The sequence below is a fragment of the Melospiza melodia genome, assembly GCF_035770615.1.
Source record: "Melospiza melodia melodia isolate bMelMel2 chromosome 17 unlocalized genomic scaffold, bMelMel2.pri SUPER_17_unloc_1, whole genome shotgun sequence".
Lineage (NCBI taxonomy): Eukaryota > Metazoa > Chordata > Aves > Passeriformes > Passerellidae > Melospiza > Melospiza melodia.
Window position 1 is genome coordinate 877,885 of NW_026948502.1, and position 21,881 is coordinate 899,765.

General features: G+C 59.1%; 1 protein-coding gene across 1 annotated transcript in view; it reads left to right on the forward strand.

Moving 5' to 3' along the window:
- Window positions 1–5,849, forward strand: part of MAP2K7 (mitogen-activated protein kinase kinase 7) — a 29,689-nt gene extending 23,840 nt beyond the window's left edge. Inside the window, exons 9-11 of the mRNA XM_063181856.1 lie at window positions 552–694; window positions 1,911–1,956; window positions 3,637–5,849. Of these exons, the coding sequence (XP_063037926.1) occupies window positions 552–694; window positions 1,911–1,956; window positions 3,637–3,771 (324 nt within the window). The 3' untranslated portion in view covers window positions 3,772–5,849. The remainder of the gene's footprint in view (window positions 1–551; window positions 695–1,910; window positions 1,957–3,636) is intronic.
- The last annotated feature ends 16,032 nt before the right edge of the window (window positions 5,850–21,881 follow it).

Here is a 21,881-nt window from a genome sequence, read left to right on the forward strand (position 1 = left end):
TCCCTGGCACACCTGGCACACCTGTGAGTGTGTGTGTCACACCTGGCACCTGTCCCTGGCACACCTGGCACACCTGTGACACCTGTGTGTGTGTGTCACACCTGGCACCTGTCCTTGGCACAGCTGTCACACCTGTGACACCTGTGTGTGTGTGTCACACCTGGCACCTGTCCCTGTCACACCTGTCACACCTGTGACACCTGTGTGTGTGTGTCACACCTGGCACCTGTCCTTGGCACACCTGTCATACCTGTGACACCTGTGTGTGTGTGTCACACCTGGCACCTGTCCTTGGCACAGCTGTCACACGTGTGTGTGTGTGTGTGTGTGTGTGTGTGTGTGTGTGTGTGTGTGTGTGTGTGACACCTGTCACACCTGTCACACCTGTGTCACACCTGTGTCACACCTGTCCCCAGGTGGAGCTGGCCACGGGGCAGTTCCCGTACCAGCACTGCTGTCCCTGTGTGTCACACCTGTCACACCTGTGTGTGTCACACCTGTGTCACACCTGTCACACCTGTGTGTGTCACACCTGTCCCACCTGTCCCCAGGTGGAGCTGGCCACGGGGCAGTTCCCGTACCAGAACTGCAAGACGGATTTCGAGGTGCTGACCAAGGTGCTGCAGGAGGATCCCCCCCTGCTGCCCCCGGCCATGGGATTCTCCGGGGACTTCCAGGCCTTCGTCCGAGACTGGTGGGGAGGGACAGCGGGGGGGACACACAGGGACATGGGGACACACAGGGACGTGGTGGGGACACGGGACATGGGGGACATACAGGGACATGGGGAACAGACATGGGGGGACACAGAGACGTGGGGGACATGGGGACATGGAGGGGACACAGGACATGGGGACACACAGGGACATGGGGGATACCATGGGGATACAGGGGACAGGGAGGACATGGGGACATGGGGGACATGGACATACACAGGGACGTGGGTGACATGTGGGACAGTGGGGACATGGGAACATACAGGGGACATGGGGGACATTGAGACATGAGGGACACAGGGGACATGGGGACATGGGGGGGACACACAGGGGACACAGAGGACATGGGGGGGATGTGAAGACATGGGCACAGGGGGACATGGGGACACACGGGTCATGGGGGACACGTGGGACACACAGGGAACATGGGGACACACAGAGGACATGGGGGGGATGTGGGGACATGGGGGACATGGGACAAGGGGACACACAGGGGACACATAGGGACATGGGGACATGGGGACGCACGGGACACACAGGGGACACAGGGACATGGCGACATGGGGGACAGGGGGGACACACAGGGGACACAGGGACATGGGGCATGGGGGACATGAGGGACATGGGGACACACAGGGGACATGGGGGGATGCAGAGACATGGGGGGCACAGAGGGACATGGGGACGTGGGATGTGGGGACACAAGGGACATGAGGGACACAGGTGACCTGGAGACATGAGGGACATGGGGATATGGGGGATACCATGGGGACATGTGGGGACACACAGAGGACATGGGGGACAAGGGGGCACACAGGGGACACATAGGGACATGGGGACATACTGGGGGCAAGGAGGGTCTCCAAGATGCTCTGGGGACTTCTGGGTGTTTGTCCGTGACTGTTGGGGACACGGGGACATGGGGGCACATGGGGACATGGGGTGGCCACGGGGGACACGGGGGGACATAGGGACACCTGGGGGACATGGGGACACATGGGGGAATGGGGACACGGGGAACATGGGAGGGACAGAGCCCCAGGAGTCCCCAGGGTGCCACCCCCACTTCTCTGGGGGGGCTCCAGGCCTTGGTCTGGGACAGGTGGGGGACACTGGGGACAGGGGGACATGGGGGGACATGGGGACGTGTCCCAAGGGTCCCCAGAGGCGCTCACCCCCCGTCCCCTCCCCCAGCCTCACCAAGGACCACAGGAAGAGACCAAAGTACAACAAGTTACTGGTGAGTGGCACCTGTCACTGTCACCTGTCATTGTCACACCTGTCATTGTCACACCTGTCATTGTCACACCTTCATTGTCACACCTGTTATTATCATTGTCACACTTGGCACCTGTCATTGCCACCTGGCACTGTCACACCTGTCATTGTCACACCTGTCATTGTCACCTGGCACTGTCATTGTCACACCTGGCACCTGTCATTGTCACACCTGTCATTGTCACACCTGTCATTGTCACCTGTCACTGTCATTGTCACCTGGCACTGTCACACCTGTCATTGTCACACCTGGCACCTGTCACTGTCACCTGTCATTGTCACCTGGCACTGTCACACCTGTCATTGTCACCTGTCACTGTCATTGTCACACCTGGCACCTGTCATTGTCACACCTGGCACCTGTCACTGTCACCTGTCATTGTCACCTGGCACTGTCACACCTGTCACTGTCACACCTGTTACCTGTCAGTTGTCACTGTCACACCTGCAGTCTGTCACTGTCACCTGTCCCACCTGTCAGTGTCACACCTGTCACAGCTGTTACCTGGCATTGTCAGTGCCTCACCTGCCACACCTGTCACCTGTCCCATCACATCTGTCTCTTCCCCTGTCCCCTGTCCCACCTGTCCCTTATCACACCTGTCCCTTATCCCACCTGTCCCCTGTGTCCCCAAGGGCCCTGTGTGTCACCTGTGGGGGCATTTGCACGATGTCACCGTCCCTGGGGGTCCCCAAGTCCCTGTCACCTCCCCTGTGTGTCTGCAGCTGTGTCCCTGTGTCTGTCCTGTGTCCCTGTGCCTGTGTCCCCGTGTCCCCAAGGCCACATCCATGTCCCTGTCCCCACTCTGTCCCCAAGCCCTCACCCTCGGTGCTCTGTCCCCGTGTCCCCAAGCTTTGTCCTCCATGTCCACCGTGGTCCCCTTGTGCTCATATCCTCAGTGTCCTCATGTCCCCATGTCCCCACATCCCTGCTGTCCCCAATGTCCCCCACTGTCCCTGCTATCCCTGATGTCCCCACATCCCTGCTGTCCCCCATGTCCCTGATGTCTCCTGATGTCATCCCTGCTGTCCCTATGTCCCCAATGTCCCCATGTCCCTAATGTTCCCAATGTCCCCTGGTGTCCCCGATGTCCCCTGCTGTCCCCTGTGTGTCCCCACTGTCCCTGATGTCCTCTGCTATGCCCTATGTCCCTATATCTCTGCTGTCCCCAATGTCCCCATGTCCCAAATGTCCCTGCTGTCCCTACTGTCTCCTGATGTCCCCAATGTCCCCTGCTGTCCCCAATGTCCCCACATCCCTGCTGTCCCCCATGTCCCTGATGTCTCCTGATGTCATCCCTGCTGTCCCTATGTCCCCCATGGTCCTGCTGTCCCCAATGTCCCCAGATGTCCTGATGTCCTCTGCTATCCCTGACATCCCTGTGTCCCCTGCTGTCCCCTATGCCCCCATGTCCCTGATGTTCCCAATGTCCCCTGGTGTCCCTGATGTCCCCATGTCCCTGCTGTCCCCGATGTCCCCATGTCCCTACTGTCCCTGCTGTCCCCGCTGTCCCTGGTGTCCCCGGTGTCCCCATGTCCCTGCTGTCCCCCATGTCCCCGCTGTCCCTGCTGTCCCCGGTGTCCCCATGTCCCCGCTGTCCCCGCTGTCCCCGGTGTCCCCATGTCCCTGCTGTCCCCACAGGAGCACACCTTCATCAAGCGCTACGAGACGCTCGAGGTGGACGTGGCCACCTGGTTCAAGGACGTGATGGCCCGGACAGAGTCCCCGCGCCCGGGGGGTGGCCTGGGCCACCACCTGCCCTTCTTCACCAGGTAGCGCCCGCCCGGCGCCGCCACGCCCGGCAGGGGACACCGGGGACACCGGGACATCCCCTGGGACACCGGGGACAGCCGGGACACCTCCGAGGACAGGGACAGCCCTGGGACACTGCCCGGTGCCGCCACGCGTGGCAGGGAGCACCAGGGACACCGGGGACAGCCCTGGGACACCGGAACATCCCCTGGGACACTGCCTGGTGCCACCACACCCAGCAGGGGACACCGGGGACACCCTTGGGACATCCCCTGGGACAGCCCTGGGACAGCTGGTCCACCTCTGGGGACAGGGACAGCCCTGGGACACCGAGGGCAGCTGGGACATTCCCTGTGACACACCAGGGACAGCCTTGGGACAGGGACACCTGTGACACCCACCGGGGGTGGTGACACCTGTGTCACCCCCACGTGTCACCCCCCTGTGACCCTCAGCGTGACAGTGACACTTCCACGGCCACCACAGCCCTGGCCTGTCCCGGAGTGTCCCCAGCGTGTCCCCAGCGTGTCCCTGCCTTGCCAGCTGTCCCCTCCCACTGTCCCCACCTCCCCGAGGCCAGGGGACAGCCCTGTCCCCTCTGTGTCCCCCTGGCCGTGCCTCAGTTTCCCACAGGGTCCCGTGTGGGGACAGGGCTGGGGACAGGACGGGGAGGTGGCACCGAGGGTGTGACACTCTGGGAGGTGACACTCGGAGGTGACACTCTGGGATGTGGCACTCGGAGGTGGCACTTGGAGGTGACACTCTGGGATGTGGCACTCGGAGGTGGCACTTGGAGGTGACACTCTGGGAGGTGGCCCAGGGACACGGACACGGCCGGGGGATGTGACACGGGTGTGACGCCGGGGCCTGGGGATGTGACACTCGGCCCCAAGGGGACATTGAGGGGACACGGAGGTGGCACCAGCATGTGGGGACGTGGCACAGAGATGGCACTCGGGGACACGGAGATGGCGCAGGAACGTGGCACAGGGGACAGCGTGGAGAGCCAGCATGGGGATGTGAGAGCGAGGGACAGCGAGGGGACACGGAAGGATGGCACAGAGATGGCACCGGGATGTGACACGAGGATGGCACTGGAACATGACACAGGGATGGCACCAGCATGTGACATGGGCATGGCACTGGAACGTGACACAGGGACACAGAACAGAGATGGCATCGGGATGGCACAGGACAGAAGTGGCACTGGGAATGGACACAGGAATGGCACCAGGATGGCACAGGACGGAGGTGGCACCAGGAAGTGACGCGGGGACACAGGAGTGGCACCAGGATGGCACCGGGAGGTGACACAGGACAGAGATGGCACCAGGATGTGGCACAGGACACAAGACAGAGATGGCACCAGGATGTGGCACAGGGATGGCATCAGGAAGTGACACAGGGACAGAGGTGGCACTAGGTTGGCACCGGGAAGTGACGCAGGACAGAGACGTCCCCAGGCTGTGACAGGGGGATGGCACAGGACAGAGATGTCCCCGGGCTGTGACAATGGGGACACGGCACTGAAGGACACGGAGTGGTGGCCTGGGGACACGGACATGTCACTGATATGACATCACAGGGCCCAGTCCCGGGATGTGACACCAGGATGTGACACCAAGGATGTGACACCAGGGACATGGTCCAGGGATGTGACACCAGAGATGTTGACACCAAGGATGTGACACTAGGGACGCGGTCCAGGGATGTGACACCGCGATGTGACACCAAGGGTGTGACATTGGGGACACCACAATGTGACACCAGGATGTGACACCAAGGATGTGACACCGCGATGTGACACTGGGGACACGGCCCAGGACTGTGACACCATTATGTGACACCGGAGATGTGACACCAAGGATGTGACCCTGGGGACACGGCCCGGGGTGGCCCCGGTGGCGGGGCCGTGATGGTGGCACGGTGACAATCAGGGCCGGGCCGTGTCCCCGCCGTGTCCTCGCTGTCCCCAAGGCCAGCAGGTGCAGTTTTAGTGCATTGGGGGCGCGGGCGGCGCCGCCCCCCCTCACCCTCATTAATTATTATTATTAATTATTATTATTAATTATTATTATTATAAATGCGCATGTGGAACCCGAGGGGCCGCGTCGGCGTCAGGCTCTGGGGACACTGGGGGACGTTGGGGACATTGGGATAGGGAGGGGACACTGGGGGACATGAGGACGTTGGGGACACTGGGATGGGGACCCTGGGGGACATTGGGGACACTGGGATGGACATGAGACAGTGGGGACACGGGGAAATACGAGGGACATTGGGAGATGACATTGGGGACACTGGGGACGCTGGGATGGGGAGGGGGGACACAGGGAAATTGGGACATTGGGGACACTGGGGACATTGGGATGGACATGGGACATTGAGGACACTGGGGACATTGGGGACACTAGGATGGACATGGGACAGTGGGGACATGGGGAAATACGAGGGACATTGGGAGATGGGGACATTGCGATGGGGAGGGGGGACATTGGGGACACTTGGGGACATTGGGATGGGGAGGAGGGACACTGGCGGACATTGGGGACACTGGGATGGGGACACAGTGACATTGGGATGGACATGGGACAGTGAGGACATGGGGAAATATGGGGGGACATTGGGAGATGGGGACACTGGGGACACTGGGGTGGGGAGGGGGGACATTGGGGACACTGGGATGGGGAGGGGGACACTGGGGGACCCTGGGACATTGGGGACACTGGGATGGGGACATGGGGACATTGGGATGGACGTGGGAGAGGGGACATGGGGAAATATGGGGGGCATTGGGAGACGGGGACACTGGACATTGGGAACACTGGGATGGGGACACGGGGACACTGGGATGGGGACACGGGGACATTGGGATGGGGACACGGGGACACTGGGATGGGGACATTGGGGACACTGGGATGGGGAGGGGGGACATGGGGAAGCACAGGGGGACATTGGCAAAGGGGATGGGGACACTGAGATGGACATGGGGACACTGAGGGCAGGAATGGGAAAGTGGAGGGTGGGGACGTTGGGAACAGGAGATGGGACATTGGGGACACAGGAGATGGGACATTGGGGACATGAGAGAGGGGACATTGGGGACACAGGAGATGGGACATTGGGGACAAGGAGATGGGACATTGGGGACACGAGAGAGGGGACATTGGGGACATGAGAGAGGGGACATTGGGGACACAGGAGATGGGACATTGGGGACACGAGAGAGGGGACATTGGGGACACGAGAGGTGGGGTGTTGGGGACGGGGTGACATTGGGATGGGGACAGAGGGAACAGGGACACGGATGGAGGTGGCACAGATGGACCTTGGGGACATCAGGATGGGGACAGGGGAGGGACACGAGTGACATTGGGGACACAGGAAGGGATGGCACAGGGGACACCAGTGACACGGCAGGGACACGGGCACAGGAGGGTGGCAGAGACCTCGGGGTTGGGGACACGGGGGGACAGCGGGGACAGCTGGAGGGTCCAGGTGACACCGGGGAGGGGCCGGGGAGGGCACTGGGGACATCGGGGTGGGGACACTGGTGGCACCTCGGTGGCACTGGTGACACGTCGGGGACACCGGTGGCACCTCAGGGACACGCGGGGGCACTCGGGTGCCACCCCCGTGACGTCGCCGCGGCCCAAGGGTGTCACCAGGGCGACGGGGGGGGGGAGGGGACGCGGGGACAGCGGGGACATCCCCTGGCGTGGGCGGGACAGCGGGGACACCTTGGGGACACCTTGGGGACAGCGGGGACACCTTGGGGACAGCGGGGACGGGATGGCAGCGCCACCGGGCGCCCCCCGCGCCCTCCCCGTCCTCATCCTCATCTTCCTCCTGCCCGAGGGGGGGCCCGCAGGTGGGGGGGACAGAGGGGACAGGGAGGGGACATGGGGGGATGATGGGGACAGGGGGGGACAGAGGGGACATGGGAGGGACAGGGAGGGACAAGAGGGGACATTGTGGGGGACAGGAGGGTCCGGGGGGGACACTGGGGGGGACAGGAGGGTCCGGGGGGGGACATTGGGAGTCCCGGGGGGGACATTGGGGGACCCGGAGGGGACACTGGGGACACTGGGGGGGACACTGGGGGACACTGGGGGGGACAGGAGGGTCCTGGGGGGACATTGGGGGTCCCGGGGGGACATTGGGGGCACCCAGGGCACGGGGGGGTCCTGGGTGTCAGGGGAGGATCTCGGGTGGCCTCGAGGGGACCCCCAGAGCTGTCCCCGCCCCCAGGGCCCCCCCCGGGCTGGCCGTGGGGAGACCCCGCCCCCACCGCGGGACCCCCAATGGCCCCCCCGGGACCCCCGGGACCCCCCAGGCCGCGCTGCAGCGGGAACCGGCCGGGGGTGAGTGCGGGACTGGGGGAACTGGGGGGAACTGGGGGGAACTGGGGGAACTGGGAGGGCACTGGGAGCACTGGGGGGACTGGGGGGAACTGGGGAAACTGGGGGAGAACTGGGGGGAACTGGGGAAACTGGGGGGAACTGGGAGGGCACTGGGAGCACTGGGGGGAACTGGGGGTGACTGGGAGCACTGGGAGGGTCACAGGGGAGCACTGGGGGGAAACTGGAACTGGGGGTGACTGGGAGGGCACTGGGGGGAACTGGGGGTGACTGGGAGGGCACTGGGGGGAACTGGGGGGGACTGGGAGCACTGGGAGGGTCACAGGGGAGCACTGGGGGTTACTGGGTTGAAGGTGGGAGCACTGGGAGGAGTCGAGGAGCAGCACTGGGAGGGAACTGGGAGCACTGGGGGTCTATGGGGGTTACTGGGGGTCACTGGTTGGTGGCACTGGTGGCACTGGGATGTCATTGGTGGCACTGGGGGTCACTGGGATGGCACTGGGATGTCACTGGGATGGCACTGGGATGTCACTGGTTGACGGCACTGGGATGGCACTGGGGTGGCACTGGCCTCGCTGGGGGCGGGGCCCGCGCTGACTCCGCCCCCCAGCCCCGGTGCCCCCCCCGGCCCCCCCGGCTCCGCCTGGACGTCGCCGCCTCCCCCGAGTTCGGAGCGGCCCCGGGACCGAGAGCTGTGCCCGCGGGGGGACGCGTGTTCCTGCAGGTGAGGGACATGGGGACAATGGGGACACCGGGGGGACCGTGTTCCTGCAGGTGAGGGACATAGGGACAATGGGGACATGGGGGACAATGGGGACACCGGGGGGACCGTGTTCCTCCGGTTGAGGGGACACAGAGGGGACACGGGGACAGGGACAGGGCACGCCTGTTCCTGCTGGTGAGGGGACACGGGGACAGGTGAGACACGAAGGGGACTGTGTTCCCGCAGGTGAGGGGACACGGGGGACAGAAAGGACACAGGGGAGGGGACAGAGGGACAGGGGACACGGGGAACAGGTGAGGGGACGTGTGTTCCTGCAGGTGAGGGACAGGGACAGGTGAGGGGACACGAGAGTGGAACACGGGGACACGGGGGCGTGTCTGTGCAGGTGAGGGGGGAACGGGGGTGTCCCGATCCCCATCGCTCCCGTGTGTCCCCCCCCGTGTCCCCCCTCTGACCCCCGCTCTGTCCCTCCGTCCCTGTCCCTGTCCAGGTGTCACCCCCGCACCGTGACCACCCCTTTGTCCCAGTCCCGGTGTCGCTGTCCCCCCGTGACCCCCCTGTCCCGTGTCCCCGCAGGTGTCCCTGTCCCTGTCCCGGTGTCGCTGTCCCCATGCCCCCCTGTCCGTGTCGGTGTCCCCGCAGGTGTCGCTGTCCCCTCTGTGACCCCTCTGTCCCTGTCGGTGTCCCCGCAGGTGTCGCTGTCCCGCGCTCCCCCCGGGCTCGGTTTCTCGCTCCGCCGCTGTTTCGTGTCCCCGCGCTCGTCGCCGGGCCCGCCGCGGGGTCCGGCCCCGGTGCCGCGGCCGCTCGTGGTGCTGCGGGGCGGCTGCGGCGCGGGGCGGGCGCGGCGGCGCCTCCGGGGCTCGTTCGTGCTCCCGCCGCGGTTCCCGGAGCCGCTGCAGTTCCTGCACTGCCGCCTGAGCCTCTGCCGCCACCGCGGCACCGACACCGACGCCGGCACCGGGACCGGGACCGGGACCGGGACCGGGACCCCGCCCGGGCTGCCCACGGTACCGGCCCGGCAGCGGCGCCGCTGGATGGGGATAACGGGATAACGGGATCATGGGATAGCAGTGGGATAACGGGAGTGGGATAACGGGAGTGGGATAACGGGATAACAGGGATGGGATAACAGGATAATGGAATAACGGTATAACAGGGCTGCAATAACGGGAATGGGATAACGGGAATGGGATAACGGGAATGGGATAACGGGACAGCAATGGGATAATGGGGTTGGGATAACGGGGGTGGTATTACGGGGCTGGGATAACGGAGATGGCATAACGGGACAGTGATGGGATAACGGGATAAAGGAATAGCAGTGAGATAACGGGATAACAGGAGTGGGATAACAGGATAGCAGGGGGATAACGGGATAGAACTGGGATAACTGGAGTGGGATAACAGGGGTGGGATAGCGGGGGTGGGATAGCAGGAGTGGGATAACAGGATAGCGATAGAATAACGGGATAATGGGACTGGGATAATGGGATAGCAGTGGGATACGGGATAACGAAAATGAGATAATGGTGTGGGATAACGGGGATAACGGGACAATGGGGATGGGATAACAGGATAGTGATGGGATAATGGGACTGGGATAACGTGATAGCAGTGGGATAACGGGATAATGAGAGTGGGATAATGGTGGTGGGTTAACGGGGATAATGGGATAACGGGGATGGGATAACAGGGATGGGATAGCGGGGATGGGATAGCGGGGATGGGATAACGGGACAGCGATGGAATAAACAGGATAGCAGTGGAAAAACGGGTGTGCGATAACGGGATAATGGCAGGATAACGATGGGATAACGGAACAGCGATGGGATAATGGGAGAGCAATGGGATAACGGGATAATGGGGATGGGATAACAGCGGGACCGCAGTGGGATAACGGGACAGTGATGGAATAATGGGATAAGGGAATAGCAGTGGGATAACAGGATAATGGGAATGGGATAACAGTGGGACTGTGGTGGGACAATGGGGGTGGGATAGCAGGAGTGGGATAACAGGATAGCGATAGAATAACGGGATAATGGGACTGGGATAATGGGATAGCAGTGGGATACGGGATAACGAAAATGAGATAATGGTGTGGGATAACGGGGATAACGGGATAACGGGGATGGGATAACAGGACAGTGATGGGATAATGGGACTGGGATAACGTGATAGCAGTGGGATAACGGGATAATGAGAGTGGGATAATGGTGGTGGGTTAACCGGGATAACAGGATAACAGGGATGGGATAATGGGGATGGGATAACGGGACAGTGATGGCATAATGGGATAACAGGATAGCAATGGAATAACGAGGATGGGATAACGGGACAGCGATGGAATAACAGGATAGCAGTGGAAAAACGGGTGTGGGATAACGGGATAATGGCAGGATAGCGATGGGAAAACAGGACAGCGATGGGATAATGGGATAGTAGTGGGATAACGGGATAATGGGGATGGGATAACAGCGGGACCGCAGTGGGATAATGGGGGTGGGATAACGGGTATTACAGGATAACGGGGATGGGATAATGGGGATGGGATAACGGGGCAGGGATGAGATAATGGGACAATGGGGTAGCAATGGGATAACGAGGATAATGGGATAACGGGAATGGGATAACAGCGGGACCGTGGTGGCATGACAGGGGTGGGATAACAGGAGTGGGATAATGGGGATAACAGGGATGGGATAGCAGGGATGGGATAACAGCGGGATGCCATCAGGATGGCAGTGGGATAACGGGGATAATGGGAAAACGGGATAATGGGATAGCAATGGGACAACGAGGATAATGGGATAATGGGATAACAGTGGGACTGTGGTGGGATAATGGGGGTAGGATAACGGGTATTACAGGATAACGAGGATGAGATAATGGGGATGGGATAACGGGACAGGGATGGGATAATGGAACAGCGATGGGATAATGGGAGAGCAACGGGATAACGGGATAATGAGGATGGGATAACAGTGGGACTGTGGTGGAATAATGGGGGTGGGATAACGGGGATAACAGGATAACAGGGACGGGATAATGGGGATGGGATAACAGCAGGACTGTGGTGGGATAATGGGGGTGGGATAATGGGGAAACAGGATAATGGGGATGGGATAATGGGGATGGGATAACGGGACAGGGATGGGATAATGGGAAAACAGGATAGCAATGGAAAAACGAGGATGGGATAATGGGACAGCAATGGAATAACAGGATAGCAGTGGGAAAACGGGTGTGGGATAACGGGATAATGGCAGGATACCGATGGGATAACGGAACAGCGATGGGATAATGTGAGAGCAATGGGATAACGGGATAATGGGGATGAGATAACAGCGGGACTGTGGTGGGATAATGGGGGTGGGATAATGGGGATAACGGGGGTGGGATAATGGGATAATGGGATAACAGCAGGACTGTGGTGGAATAATGGGGGTGGGATAACGGGGATAACAGGATAACAGGGATGGGATAACGGGGATGGGATAACGGGACAGTGATGGGATAATGGGATAACAGGATAGCAATGGAATAACGAGGATGGGATAACGGGACAGCGATGGAATAACAGGATAGCAGTGGAAAAACGGGTGTGGGATAATGGGATAATGGCAGGATAGCGATGGGAAAACACGACAGCGATGGGATAATGGGAGAGCAATGGGATGACGGGATAATGGGGATGGGATAACAGTGGGACTGTGGTGGGATAATGGGGGTAGGATAACGGGATAACGGGGATGGGATAATGGGGATGGGATAACGGGACAGGGATGGGATAATGGGATAATGGGATAGCAATGGGATAACGAGGATAATGGGATAACGGGAATGGGATAACAGCGGGACCGTGGTGGCATGACAGGGGTGGGATAACAGGAGTGGGATAATGGGGATAACAGGGATGGGATAGCAGGGATGGGATAACAGCGGGATGCCATCAGGATGGCAGTGTGATAATGGGGATAAAGGGATAACGGGATAATGGGATAGCAATGGGACAACGAGGATAATGGGATAATGGGATAACAGTGGGACTGTGGTGGGATAATGGGGGTAGGATAACGGGGATAACAGGATAACAGGGATGGGATAGCAGGGATGGGATAACAGCGGGATGCCATCAGGATGGCAGTGGGATAATGGGGATAAAGGGATAACGGGATAATGGGATAGCAATGGGACAACGAGGATAATGGGATAATGGGATAACAGTGGGACTGTGGTGGGATAATGGGGGTAGGATAACGGGGATAACAGGATAACAGGGATGGGATAACGGGGATGGGATAACGGGACAGGGATGGGATAATGGAACAGCAATGGGATAATGGGAGAGCAATGGGATAACGGGATAATGGGGATGGGATAACAGCAGGACTGCAGTGGGATAACGGGACAGGGATGGGATAATGGGATAAGTGAATAGCAGTGGGATAACAGGATAATGGGAATGGGATAACAGTGGGACTGTGGTGGGATAATGGGGGTGGGATAATGGGGATAACAGGGATGGGATAATGGGGATGGGATAACAGCGGGACTGTGGTGGGATAATGGGGGTGGGATAACGGGGATAACAGGATAACAGGGATGGGATAACGGGGATGAGATAACAGGACAGGGATGGGATAATGGGATAACAGGATAGCAATGGAATAACGAGGATGGGATAACAGGACAGCGATGGAATAACAGGATAGCAGTGGGAAAACGGGTGTGGGATAACAGGATAATGGCAGGATAGCAATGGGAAAACAGGACAGCGATGGGATAATGGGAGAGCAGTGGGATAACGGGATAATGGGGATGGGATAACAGCAGGACCGCAGTGGGATAACAGGGATAACAGGATAACGGGGATGGGATAATGGGGATGGGATAACGGGGCAGGGATGAGATAATGGGACAATGGGGTAGCAATGGGATAACGAGGATAATGGGATAACGGGAATGGGATAACAGCGGGACCGTGGTGGCATGACAGGGGTGGGATAACAGGAGTGGGATAATGGGGATAACAGGGATGGGATAGCAGGGATGGGATAACAGCGGGATGCCATCAGGATGGCAGTGGGATAACGGGGATAAAGGGATAACGGGATAATGGGATAGCAATGGGACAACGAGGATAATGGGATAATGGGATAACAGTGGGACTGTGGTGGGATAATGGGGGTGGGATAATGGGGATAACAGGATAACAGGGATGAGATAATGGGGATGGGATAACGGGACGGTGTTGGGATAATGGGATAGCAATGGGATAACGAGGATGGGATAACGGGAATGGGATAACAGCGGGACCGTGGTGGCATGACAGGGGTGGGATAACAGGAGTGGGATAACAGGGATGGGATAGTGGGGATGGGGTAACAGCAGGATGCTGTTGGGACAGTGGTGGGATAACGGGGATAAAGGGATAATGGGTTTGTGGGATAGTGATGGGTTAACAGCGGGGCAGTGGCGGGACCGCAGCGGAATAACAGGATAACAAGAATGGGGATAACAGGAATGGGGTAACAGTGGGACCGTGGTGGGGTAATGGTGGTGGGATAACGGGGTAGGATAATGGGACTGTGATGGGATAACCGGGATGGGATAACTGGACATTGGGAATGGGATAACAGGATAACAGCGGGATGGTGATGGGATAATGGGACAGTGATGGGATAACCGGGATGGGATAACTGGACATTGGGAATGGGATAACAGGATAACAGTGGGATAGTGATGGTTTAATGGGACAGTGATGGGATAATGGGGATAGCAGGAATGGGATAAGGGGGATAAGGGGAGTGGCACAATGGGATAATGGGAACAGGGAAACAGCAGGATAGCGATGGGATAACGGGATAATGAGATAACAGGGACAGAAGAAGTGGGTTAGTGAGATAACGGGGATGGGATAGTGGGATAACGGGATAACGGGGGTGGGACAACAGAAGATAACGGGATAGCGGGGGTGGGATAATGGGACAGCAATGGGATAATGGGGATAACGGGAATGGGATAACAGTGGGGATAGTGGGTGGGATAACAAGGATAGGATGACAGCAGGACAGCGATGGGATAATGGGAAAAAGCAGGAATGGGATAACGGGGTAACAGGGATGGGATAATGGGGATGGGACAGCAATGGGATAACATGATAACGGGAGTGGGATAATGGGATAGCGATGGGATAACCAGGATAGCAGGGGTGGGATAACAGGATAACAGGAGTGGGATGATGGGATTACAGGAATGGGATAGCAGTGGGATAATGGGATAACGGGATAATGGGATAATGGGGGTGGGATAATGGGGATGGGATAATGGGATAACTGGGATAACAGAAGTAGGATAATGGGATAGTGATGGGATAACCGTAACAGGGATGGGATAACTGGGATAGCGGGGATGGGATAATGGAGATGAGATAACAGGGTTGGATAACAGGGATGGGATAATGGGGATGAGATAATGGGGTTGGATAACAGGAATGGGATAATGGGAGTGGGATAATGGGAGCGGGATAATGGGATAGCAATGGGATAATCGGGATAGCAGGGGTGGAGTAACAGGATAACAGGAGTGGGATGATGGGATAACAGGAATGGGATAGCAGTGGGGATAGTGGGATAAGGGGGATGGGATAATGGGGATGAGATAATGGGGTTGGATAACAGGGATGGGATAATGGGAGTGGGATAATGGGAGTGGGATAATGGGATAGCAATGGGATAACGGGATAACAGCAGGATAGCAGAACACTGGGAATGGGATAACAGGAATGGGGATGATGGGAATGGGGAGACAAAGGGATAACAACGGGATAACGGGAATGGGGGTACAAAGGAAATGGGGGACACCAGGAACGGGGGACACGGGGGATGGGGAATATTGGGAATGGGGGACACCGGGAATGGGGACAGCCCTGAACCAGGAGTGGGACGCGTTGGGGACACACCCCGGGAACAGGGGACAGCGGGAGCGGGGCCGTGGCAGCACCGGGACAGGGCGACACCGGGGGGTGGCACCTGGGACACCGGGACAGGGGGCACGGGGTTGACAGAGGGACAGGGGGACACGGGGGTGGCACAGGGACACCGGGGGGCTCCGGAGGTATCCCCCCCCGGTCCCGCCCCCGTTAACCCCGCCCCTCCCCCAGTGCCGGGCCGAGCTTTGTCCCCGCCGAGGGGGCGGAGCCTCCGGTTCAGGCCCCGCCCCCCGGCCCCGGCCCCGCCCCGGTCCCGTGCGCACCGTGACCCGCCCGATCGTGGTGACCCTGGGGACACCCGCGACCCCCGCGCCCGGTACGGGACCCCCGGGCGGGGACACCCCCGGGACCCCCCCTCGGGACCCCCGGAACCCAAACTCCGCCCCAACCCCGGGACCCTCTGACTGGGACCCCCGCACTGGAACCACCCAAACCCCCCCGGCACCCCCGTGCGGGGACCCCTCCCCAAACCCCCCCGGGACCCCCAACCGAGACCCCCCTGGGGACCGCCCGGAACCCGGGACCCCCTGACAGAGACCCCCCACACAACAGGGACACCCCCACAACCGGGACCCCCTGACAGAGACCTCCCCCCCAAACCTGGGACCCCCCCACAACCGGGACCCCTCCTCAAACCGGGACCCCCTGACAGAGACCCCACCCCAAACCTGGGACCCCCTGACAGAGACCCCACCCCGAACCTGGGACCCCCCACAACCGGGACCCCTCCTCAAACCGGGACCCCCTCCCACCCAACCCGGACCCCTGCCCAAATCTGGGACCCCTCCCCAAACCGGGACACCCCCGGCCCAACCGGGACCCCTCCCCAAACCGAGACCCCTCTCCAAATATGGGACCCTCTCCACAACCGGGGCCCCCCCTCCACACCGAGGACACCTCCAGACTCCCCGGGACCCCTCCCCACAACCGGGGATCCTTCCCCAAACCGGGACCCCTCCCCAAACCAGGGACCCCCCCCACAAACAACCGGGACCCCTTCTCAAACGGGACCCCCCCACAACCAGGCCCCCCCCAATCCCCCCCCGCTCCCGGTGCCCCCCAATCACCGCCCCTCCCTCTCTCCCCCACCAGGTGCCCCCCCGGGGCTCCCCCCGCTGCCGTTCCCGCCGCCCCCGCTCCTCCCGCGCCCCCCGCCCCCACCCCGGGAGCGGCCCCGCGCCCCCCCCGCGGGTGAGTGACAGCAATGGGGGGGGGGGGGGGGCACCGGGACCCCCGGGACTGGGGAGTTTGGGGGATCCCGGAGCCCCGAGTGTCCTTTTGGGGTGGTTTATGTGGGGTGGGGAGGAGACGCCGGGCTCTTTTTGAGGGGGGTCCTGAACTCCTGGGTCCATTTTGGGGGGTTTGGGGGGGGGATTTTGGGGGGGTCCCAGACCCCTTTGGGGGGGTTTTGAGGGGTCCCGAACTGCTCAGTCCCTTTTGGGGAGGGGCTTTGGGGGGGTCCTGGGGGGTTTTGGGGGGCTGGGGGGGTCTCGGGGCTCTGGTTTCCCTTTTGGGGAGGGTCCCGGACCCCGGGGTGCCTTTGGGGGGGCGTTAGAGGAGAATTTGGGGGGTCCTGGCCCCAGATTTGGGGGGGTTAGGGGGGAATTTGGGAGGTTTAGGGGGGAATTCGTGGGGTTCCAGCCCCAGATTTTGGGGAGTTTAGGGGGGAATTTGGGGGGTTTAGGGGGGAATTTTGGGGGTTCCAGCCCCAGATTTGGGGGATTTAGGGGGGAATTTGGGGGTCCCGGCCCCCAGATTTGGGGGTCCCGATTTCGGGGCGCTGACGCTGCCCCCCAGCTTCCCCCGTGCCCCCTGGGGCCGTGGCCGCCGTTTCCTTCGGTGCCTTCGTGGTGGGGGCGGCACTGGCGGGGGGGCTCTGGTTTGTGCACGGCCGGACAGGTGAGAGACCCCCCCAAAATCATCCCTGTGCCCCCAAAATAATCCCCTCAATGTAATCCCCCTCCCCAAATAACCCCCGAACCCCAAAAGACCCCCCAAAATCATCCCCGTGCCCCTGAAATCATCTCCACAATGTAATCCCCCCCCCAAATAACCCCGAACTCCCCCAACAATCCCCCACCCCAAATAATCCCCTTCCCCAAAATATCCCCCTCCCTAAAATAACCCATTTCCACTAAATATCCCCCCAAATAACCCCCACCCCGAAATAATCCCACTCCCCAAAATAACTCCCTCCCTAAAATAATCCAATCTCCCCAAATCCTCATCCCAAATAATCCCCATCCCCAAAATCATCCCCATTCTGAAATAATTCCCATCGCAAAAGAATCCCCCCAAAAAAATCCCCAACCCCCCAAAAAATACCCTCCCCAAAATAACCCAACCCCCTCCAAATATCACCCAAAATAATCCCCATCCCCAAATTATCCCCCCTGCCTCAAATCATCCCTCTTCCCAAAATAACCCCCCCAAAATAACCCCCCCAAAATAACCCCCCCAAATAACCCCCCAAAATAACCCCCCAAAATAACCCCCCCAAAATAACCCCCCAAAATAACCCCCCCAAAATGACCCCCCCAAATACCCCCCCCAAAATAACCCCCCAAAATAACCCCCCCAAAATAACCCCCCTCCCTAAAATAACCCAATGCCCTCAGATCCCCCAAATAATCCCCATCCCAAATAATCCCCATCCCAAAAGAATTCCCCCAAAATAATCCCCATCCCCTCAATATAATCCCCCTCCCCAAATAACACCCAACCCCCAAAAGATCCCCCAATAATACCCCACCCCAAATAATCCCCCTCCCCAAAATATCCCCCTCCCTAAAATAACCCAAATCCCCCACAAAACAATCCCCATCCCAAAATAATCCTCACCCAAAAGAACTCCCCCAAATAATCCCCCTCCCCAAAATAACCCCCTCCCCAAATAACCCCCAACCCCCAAAAGACCCCCCCAAAAATCCCCCACCCCCAAATATCCCCCTCCCTAAAATAACCCAATGCCCCCAAATACCCCAGAAAATAATCCCCATCCCAAATAATCCCCATCCCAAAAGAATTCCCCCAAAATAATCCCCATCCCCTCAATATAATCCCCCTCCCCAAACAACCCCCAACCCCCGAAAGACCCCCCCCAAAAATCCCCCACCCCAAAATATCCCCCTCCCTAAAATAACCCAATGCCCCCAAATCCCGATCCCAAATAACCCCCACCCCAAAATATCCCCCCCAAAATGACCCCTCCCCAAATTCCCCCCCCCCCCGAACCCCATCCCCGGTCCCGCCCCTCCCCCAGACCCCCCCAGGGCTGGGACCCCCCCAAAATTCCCCCTTTGCCCCCCCCAAACCCCCCCAGGACCCCCCAAATTCACCCCCCCAATTCCCCTTTAACCGAGACCCCCCCAAACCCTCAGATCCCCCGGTTCCCCCTCCCAGTGCTCCCAGTATCCATTCCCAGTGCTCCCAGTACTCCCAGTACCCATTCCCAGTTCCCCCCAGTGCTCCCAGTGCTCCCAGTAACCATTCCCAGTGCTCCCAGGGCTCCCAGTTCCCCCCATTGCTCCCAGTACCCATTCCCAGTGCTCCCAGTTCCCCCCAGTGCTCCCAGTTCCCCCCAGCGCTCCCAGTGCCCATTCCCAGTGCTCCCAGTGCCCACTCCCAGTGCTCCCAGTGCTCCCAGTGCTCCCAGTGCTCCCAGTACCCATTTCCAGTGCTCCCAGTGCTCCCAGTGCCCATTCCCAGTGTCCCCAGTGCTCTCAGTATCCCCCGTGTCCCTCCCAGTTCCCCCCAGTTTGGGGTGGGATCCCCCCTCCCCTCCCCCCCTGATCTCTGCCCCTCCCCCCGCAGCCCCCCGGGACCCCCCCGGCCCCAGCGCTGCCCCCCAGCCCGGGAGGGGCCAGGAGGTACTGGGAGCACTGGGAGCACTGGGAATGGGCACTGGGAGCACTGGGAGCACTGGGGGGGTCACTGGGAGCACTGGGGGGGTCACTGGGAGCACTGGGAATGGGCACTGGGAGCACTGGGAGCACTGGGAATGGTACTGGGAGCACTGGGAGCACTGGGAGGGACGTGGGGGATACTGGGAGCACTGGAAGAGAGAACTGGGAGCACTGGGGTGGGCGTCTGTCACGGTGTCACTGTCACTGTGTCACTGTCACTGTCACTGTGTCACTGTGTCACTGTGTCACTGTCCCTGTCACTGTCACTGTCACTGTGTCACTGTCACTATCACCGTGTCACCATGTCACTGTCACTATGTCATTGCCACCGTGTCATTGTCACTGTGTCACTGTCACTGTGTCACTGTCACTGTCACTGTCACTGTGTCACTGTCACTGTCACTGTGTCACTGTGTCACTGTGTCACTGTCCCTGTCACTGTCACTGTCACTGTGTCACTGTCACTATCACCGTGTCACTGTCACTGTCACTGTCATTGCCACCGTGTCATTGTCACTGTGTCACTGTCACTGTGTCACTGTCACTGTCACTGTCACTGTGTCACTGTCACTGTCACTGTGTCACTGTCACTGTCCCTGTCACTGTGTCACTGTGTCACTGTCACTGTGTCACTGTCACTGTGTCACTGTCACTGTCACTGTGTCACTGTCACTGTCCCTGTCACTGTGTCACTGTGTCACTGTCACTGTCCCTGTCACTGTGTCACTGTCACTGTCACTGTGTCACTGTCACTGTGTCACTGTCACTGTGTCAACGTGTCACTGTCACTGTCCCTGTCACTGTGTCACTGTCACTGTCACTGTCACTGTGTCACTGTCACTGTCACTGTGTCCCTGTCACTGTGTCACTGTCACTGTCACTGTCCCTGTCACTGTCACGGTGTCACTGTCACTGTCACTGTCACTGTCACTGTCACTGTGTCACTGTCACTGTCACTGTCACTGTCACTGTGTCACTGTCACTGTGTCACTGTCACTGTGTCACTGTCACTGTCACTGTCACTGTCACTCTCTCTCCTCAGGACACCCCAGCCATGTTCCCAGCCAGGGCAGGAGCAGCAAACTTGGAAATTCATTAATTAGTCATTAATTAGTCATTAATTAATCATTACTTAATCATTAATTAATCACTAATTAATCATTAATTAATCATTAATAAATCATACATTAATCATTAATTAATCAATAATTAATCAATGGTTAATCAGAAGCTCTGCCGATGTCTGTTACCGATGGTCCCGATGGTGCAAAGCTGCGCTGGGGGGGGGAGAGGGGAACTGGGAGCACTGGGACCACTGGGAAGGGATACTGGGAGCACTGGGAGCACTGGGAGCACTGGGAATGGGCACTGGGAGCACTGGGAGCACTGGGAGCACTGGGAATGGGCACTGGGAGCACTGGGAGCACTGGGAGCAAACTGGGAGCACTGGGAATGGGCACTGGGAGCATTGGGAGCACTGGGAGCACTGGGAGCACTGGGAATGGGCACTGGGAGCACTGGGAATGGGCACTGGGGGGAACTGGGAGTACTGGAAGGGGGGTCATTGGGAGCACTGGGAGGGGATACTGGGGCGAACTGGGAGCACTGGGGGGGGTATTGGGGGGGTCACTGGGAAGGGATACTGGGAGCACTGGGAGTACTGGGAGTGGCACAGGAGGTACTGGGAGCACTGGGGGGACTGAGAATGGTTACTGGGAGCACTGGGAGCACTGGGAATGGTTACTGGGAGCACTGGGAGCACTGGGAATGGGTCCTGGTTCAGGATGTGACAAACGCCAATCCCTCGGTTTTAAAATGTAAAAACTTTAATAGTAATAAAATTATTTTAAAAATAATAATACAATTAGAGTAATACTAATTTGAATAATAAACAATTAAATAATTAAGCAATTAATTAATTAAATAGTAAATAATAGAATTGAATCGGGACAATGTGAAACAATAAACACAAAGAATTGGGGATATTTCGGGTTCCTCTTTCTGGGCAAAATAAACCCAAAATAAACGCCCGTGAACAGAGGATTAACCCTTGACAGCAGCGGCCTGTTGCATATTCATGAATTATTCATTAATTATTCATGAATTATTCATGAACTCCATTCCCACGCGGGATTCGGGCCGGTCATCGC